Genomic DNA, 6443 nt, shown 5'->3' with positions numbered 1-6443 from the left:
AAAAGAAACTGATTTACCATGAGCTTTCCCATCTGTTCCTGCCACCCAAAAGCATCCCAAGGTCAGATTTATACCTGTGTCCTTCTCTGCTCCCAAAGGACTCACCTGGACAGCTCAGCTACCCAGGGTTTAGATGCTGCTGCTCTCAGGGCTGTTTTCTGGGGTATCCTGTATTTCCTTGGTAAATGGCAGGGTTTGTGAGGCTGGCACAAACAGCTGGACTGGATGATACTGGTGTTAAATGGGTGTCTTCCAGCTCAGAGTATTCTGTGATTCTATGAATAAGGAGCAAAACAGCCAAGGACTGCTGGGAGAAACGTCAGAGGAGTGATCTGGGATCCTGAATTCATAGAAACACCAGGTTGGAAGAGACCTTCAAGATCTTTGAGTCCAACCCAGCCCCAACATCTCAACTAAACCATAGCACCAAGTGCCACATCCAGGCTTTTTTAAACACATCCAGGGATGGTGACTCCACCACCTCCCTGGGCAGCCCATTCCAGAACTTTATCATTATTTCAGTAAAAAACTTTTTCCTAATATCCAACTTATATTTCCCTTGGTGCAGCTTGAGACCGTGTCCTCTGGTTCTGTCAGCGCTGCCTGGAGAGAGAGACCAACCCTACCTGACTACAGCCACCTTTCAGGGAGCTGTAGAGAGTGATAATGTCACCCCTGAGTCTCCTTTTCTCCAGGCTAAACACCCCCAGCTCCCTCAGTCATTCCTCATAGGGTTTGTGTTCCAAGATGAAGATGAAAAGAAACAGCCAACCAAAGTTTGGGACTGGTAAGGGTCTCTTTCATCACTGAGATGGCAGAGTTTGTCTGAATGAAAATCAGTGCCTCTATTTCAGCATGAAATCTGAATGCAGAGTGGAAAAGTCCCAGGGCTGTAAAAGCAAAAGCTGTCTCTAGAAATGTATTTGTAGGGAGTTCACCAAAGATGGGGATGGGTACTGATATAACAGGATGGTAACAGGATGATCCTTAAGGTCTCTCCCAACCCAAACCCTTGGGTGACCCCTCCTTCCCCCTCCCAGAAGGAAGAAAGCATGCATGGAAGGTGAGGAGGGCTCCTATTAGATTAATGAATAAATTAATTAATTAATTAATTAATTTTTAATTTCATTAATCTTGTACAACTTCACTGATGCTGAGGAGGAGATGCCACAGTGTGAGTCCCTGGGTTTGGTGACACCTGGCTCCTCCTGAGGGTGCTGCTGGGTCTGCAGAGCCACTCTATGATTCTGAGATAGTCTTTGAGGGAACCAAGTGTCATCAAATGCCAACACACTCAGATTTGGGTGCCTGAGGAATCTCAGCCAGGTAAAGTACTTACATAGAGAGTACTTAAATAAAGTACTCTCAAGAAAGCTTTCACCAGAGCCAAGAGAAGGGATAGGTTTCATTTCAAAAGTCTTTTGATAACCTTTTTTTTGTTGTTGTTGTTGTTGTTTCAGGAAGCCTTTTGTAGTGCCCCAGTTTCCTGATCTCTAGCTAAGAGAAAACTATGTGTCAGAATAAGACAAATCCTTTGAGGTAACTTCTAATCTCATGGGGAAAATATTTTTCTTTTTTTTTCTTTTTTTTTTTCACTTCAGAGCATTAAGAATTACAAAATAATTATTTGGAGCTTGGAAAAATCTTGAAATCAGAAATTTCAAGAGGTACATTTTCTCCTCAGACCTTCACATCTTGCCTACGACAACTTCCAACAAATGCGTTCATGCTCCGATACAAACCATGGAAATTTTTTTTTTGCCATTGTTATGTTGTGGTGCCACAGCCATGTTCAAATGCTAAACTATTCACCTTTCAGCTGCTTAGGTAACCCAAACCACTGACGCATTTAAGGTAGACAATTTAGGGTCAGGCTGGTTGAACCTGACCTTCCGCTGCCTTGTCAGCTTTCAAAAACGTATTTTGCTTCTAAAATTGGCAATTTAACTGACCCACTTTGAAGGGATATTTCAGTAAATTGCAATAGAGAAAACCCCTTCTGAGGGGACCATTTCCTTTAACCTGCACATCTCTAACTTGAAGAGGGAAACTGAAATATACATTTAATTTCTGAAACATCAGCATCTTTAAAACAGGCGGATGTAGGTCACGGGTATCCCAGAACCCGCAAACTAAATTCTACCCTTATTTGCATCCTCCTTTGGATGGCACATGGTGAGTAAAATTTGGACTTAGATATAAATATTAAGCAAATATTAAAAAAAAATCTGTACCTTCTCCACATCATTTTTATTGAAAAACCCACTAAAATTATACCTGGGAAATGTTCTGATCAGCAGCTCAAGGATGTTACACTGAGAGTCACTTCGTGGGGCACATCTGAGCTTCTTGAAACCCACTGTCAGAGCAAAATGATGGGAGTGTTTCCAGAAAACAGAAATATCAGAGAATAAACTTGATGTTATAGAATCCTAGAATCATAGAATGGTTTGGGTTGGAAGGGACCTTCAATATAATCCTGTTCCCCTCCCTGCCATGGGCAGGGACACCTTCCACTATCCCAGGTTTTCCTAGCCCTGTCCAGCCTGGCTTTGGATGCTCCCAGGGATCCAGGGGCAGCCACAGCTCCTCTGGGTTACCTGTGTCTTGTGTCATTTTGCATCTCCCAGCCTTCACAAAGTTTCCCTGGAACCCGCCCTGTCCTCTCCCTAACTTAGGAACTGGAAGTTTAACTACATCCACCACATTTCCCAAACTCCTTTCCTTAGGAATAAAACACTGCCTCATAGCACGAGAGAAGGAAAATGAAAGCAAAATGAAAAGGTGGCAAGCTCAAAACAAAGTTCACTCTTTTTTTTTTCCTGTGTGGAGAGTGACTGACTTTTGGGAACTCACTATCACCAAGCACTCCGATCAACACTGAGATATCACACCTGAGGTTTAATCATTAACAAAAGTAGTTCAGTTCAGAGAAGAGCTGAGCTTGAGCAGGGACATTGCTCCTCAAACATCAAGAAAAATTACAGCCCATGAGTAGAATATGAGAGCAGTTTGATGGTGGCCAGCTGTCCAACCTCTGCCCAATTCAGGGTGAAAAGACATCAGACCGACCAAGGAGTGAACAGATCTAAATCTCTGCCAGCGACTTCTGGGTTTGATACCTAGGGCATCCCGATTTAAAATCAAACACTTTGCACTTACAAACTTGCAACATTTGTGGTTTTGTCACCATTTGAGTGACATGGCCAAAGGAATGACATCATCTACAGATCTAAGATATATCCTGTATTCCGCCTGTGTTAATGGAACTTATATACATACACTTCTTAATTTAGGTTATGGTCAGAAACCACACCTCAGGTTGGGGGAAAAAAACACCTACTCCAAATTATTTAGCACAGCCCAGAAACCCTTATAAAAGGTCCAGCAGCAGATGTGCCCAGATACCTTCAGCTCAGCAGAGGCCAGGACAAGGATCAGAAGCAATAAGAAAAGGAAGGAAGATGTCTCCAACTTTTTGTGCTTCTCTGGTAAGAACTTGAATTCTGAGTTTATTTTCCCCCAGCTTGACAGAGATATATTTAAATCATAATAGATGGAATAGGGATCTGCACCCACCTTTAAAATGCTTGTTTAAATCATTAATAATTAAAAAACTAAAATGTGAGAATGCTCATGGGGCAGCAATGAGACTGCACATCACTGACATGGAGCTCCCACAGCATTTTCTGAGGCAAGATATACATTGAAAACTCAACCTTAGAGTGTCTTTCTTTTTGTTACACCCTTTCTGCTATCTTCTGTATTATATTATTTTCTATAATTTAACATTACAACCAGATTACAGCAACTGGGTGTAAATATAACTGTCAGCACTCTGAGAATCAGTTAATGAGATGAAAAGTGGATGTGACATAAGGCACATTTTTCCAAAATTACTCCAACCTGCAGAAGGGGCTTTAGCTACCAGTTAGGCTGACTGTGCAGGAATTTCACACCTGTCTTGTGTCCTAAATGTACCAATTCTCTCCAGCTCAGACCCCTGCTCCTCGTGCTGCTGGCCGTGCTGTCAGCCGGCAGTCCTGCCCAGGGGAAGGTGATCAAGCCTGGGCTCAAGCCAGAGAATCTCTTCAAGAAACCATCTGCTGGATGCCTGACCCCAAAAGACTCAAAATTCCCCCAAACTGTGAGAGTCAACCTCAGCATCAGCAGCACAAACCAGGACACCAGCACCAGTCCAGATATCAGCAGCCGCTCTCTGGCTCCGTGGGATTACAGGTATGATCCCTGTCCCTATGGCCTGGAAAAACACTGGATGCCCTGGCCAAGAAAAATGCTTTAATCTCTATTGTCAGTGCTTCACAGTTGAGAGATTTTTGGAAATATGAGGGTATCCATGGCTGTACAATCCTCTTTGAAATAGAACCAGCACAGAAAGCAGCACAAAAAAAAACCACATGGGGTAGGCAATATACAGAAGGCAAAGCAAACAACTTTCATGATTTAATAATTAATTTGTACACTGGGGAAAGCTTTATCTTCTAAAGCTTTTTTATATAAAATATCATTTAAAAACACCTCAGATGGTTAAAAATGCAGCAAATTCAACAGTGGTGTAACACCAACGTTTCACGTCTTGGGGAGGAACTGAAGGATTTGATGGGGGTGAGTTGGAGTAACTTGTAACTTGTTAATTGGAGTAACACTTTGGAAAGCTCAAATAATTTCTGATAAGCCTTTTGAAGTCAGTGCCAGCTCGAAGAGAGTCCTTTGCAAAGGCAGTTGCATGCAGGGATACATTTAAAACTATCCATTATCTAGTTACTCAAATTTTATTTCGGAAAAACCCGCTGTCATGGAGAACTTTGGAGAACCTGCTGTCCCCCTATAGGCAATACCCCCCAGGATGCACAGGTTCCCGAGCAGGGAGCCCAGAGTCATCCAGACTAGGCTGCCTTTGGGTTCAAACACTCCCTTTGCTGCCACCCCCCAGGATCGACGAGGACCACGACCGCTTCCCGCGGCTGATCGCGGACGCCGAGTGCCGCCACCGCCGCTGCGTCACTCCCGAGGGGCAGCTGGACCACGGCCTCAACTCCGTGCCCATCACACAGGAGATCCTGGTCCTGCGCAGGGAGCAGAGGGGCTGCCAGCATTCCTACAGGCTGGAGAAGAAAAAAATCACCGTGGGCTGCACCTGTGTCACCCCCTTGGTGCAGCACCAGGCCTGAAGGGAGCTGGAGGTGAAGAGCAAGGAGCCACGGGGAGCTTCTTGCATGGAAGGGGCCTGATCCAGCGTCCAAAAAGCTGAATCAAGCCATAAAATTTGTTAAGGATACATCAGAATATATTGAAAATTAGGCATCTTGGGTAAAAATTAATGTTTTCCCCCAAAATCTTGAACTCCAAAAATTCAGAATCCAGACTTGTCGCAGTCATGACACAAAGCAGAGACTACAAGCAGTCTCAGCTGGCAACTCTTTATTATTGAACATGGCTGACTTTTATACACTTTCTAAATTTTTATGCTTCTTCTACTCTAACTGTTGACTACAATAAGTCTAAGTCAACACAATACTATTAGTGAAAAGTTATAGTGACTTCAAATAACTTTCTGAAAATACTTCATCTAGCTGCAAAGTTCTCTTATCTTTCTTCTTTCAGTCTCCTTAGTTACAGCCTTAGAAAAAACTCCTTATCAACTTCTTATTTCTCAGCTTCTTCTTGCTCCTTTAGCTAACAAACCTGCTGTTAGCCCCTTCTACACAGACTCCTTCGTGTGTCAGGTTGAAAAGTAATGGGAACTCTACCCATCCTTAGTTTACACTTTGAAATGTCTATTTATGTAAATCTATTTATGCTGGTGGAAAACGTGGTAATAATATATTATCCTAATATATTTTTTTTTAATTATTAAGGTAATTTTTATTTATCTTTGTGCAATAAAACAAAATCAATGAAAATCTCTTTGGTATTCTCCTTTCTTTCTAAAGAAGTGTTCCTGAAAAAGAAGGAAGGGTTTCTTCCTGAGTGCAAGAAATCACACTATCACGACCATAAAAGAGATTTACATGATGTTATATCCTCCAATTCTCTTGATAACATCTACCTCTGCAGCATAGAATGTAAAGCCCATGGGAAAAAAAAAATAGGGAAAATACCATTTCACCAATAGAGAAGCTAAGATACCTGGAGGAAAATTATTTAAAAAGTGGCATCAAAGACTGGCAAGCAAAAAAAATGAAATTTCTGCTGGGTAATTACCCAGTAATCCACCTAATTATCCAGTTGGAAAAGGATTTGTAAAGATGAGTTCAACACAACACTTTGAATGCTTCTTTGGGGGGAAAGAAACTCCCTCCCCTAAAACAGCGACTGCATTTCCCCTGCTAAGCTTTAATTTCACCCCAAAGTCACCTGAATCTCAGCCCAGCCCATTTTCCGTGCAGCACATACACCACCTGGGTACACTGGGAGAAGCT

At 42.5% G+C, this 6443-nt stretch overlaps 1 protein-coding gene across 1 annotated transcript; it reads left to right on the top strand.

Moving 5' to 3' along the window:
* Positions 1-1052: 1052 nt before the first annotated feature.
* Positions 1053-5192, top strand: IL17A (interleukin 17A). The gene is made up of 3 exons (XM_058021830.1): positions 1053-1063; positions 4000-4239; positions 4955-5192. Exons 1-3 carry the CDS (start codon positions 1053-1055, stop codon positions 5190-5192), a joined length of 489 nt encoding a protein of 162 aa, XP_057877813.1.
* The last annotated feature ends 1251 nt before the right edge of the window (positions 5193-6443 follow it).

This window comes from Melospiza georgiana, chromosome 3 (genome assembly GCF_028018845.1).
Source record: "Melospiza georgiana isolate bMelGeo1 chromosome 3, bMelGeo1.pri, whole genome shotgun sequence".
Classification (NCBI taxonomy): Eukaryota; Metazoa; Chordata; class Aves; order Passeriformes; family Passerellidae; genus Melospiza; species Melospiza georgiana.
Note: the sequence above shows the minus strand (reverse complement) of the source record. Positions and strands in the feature narration are given on the sequence as shown.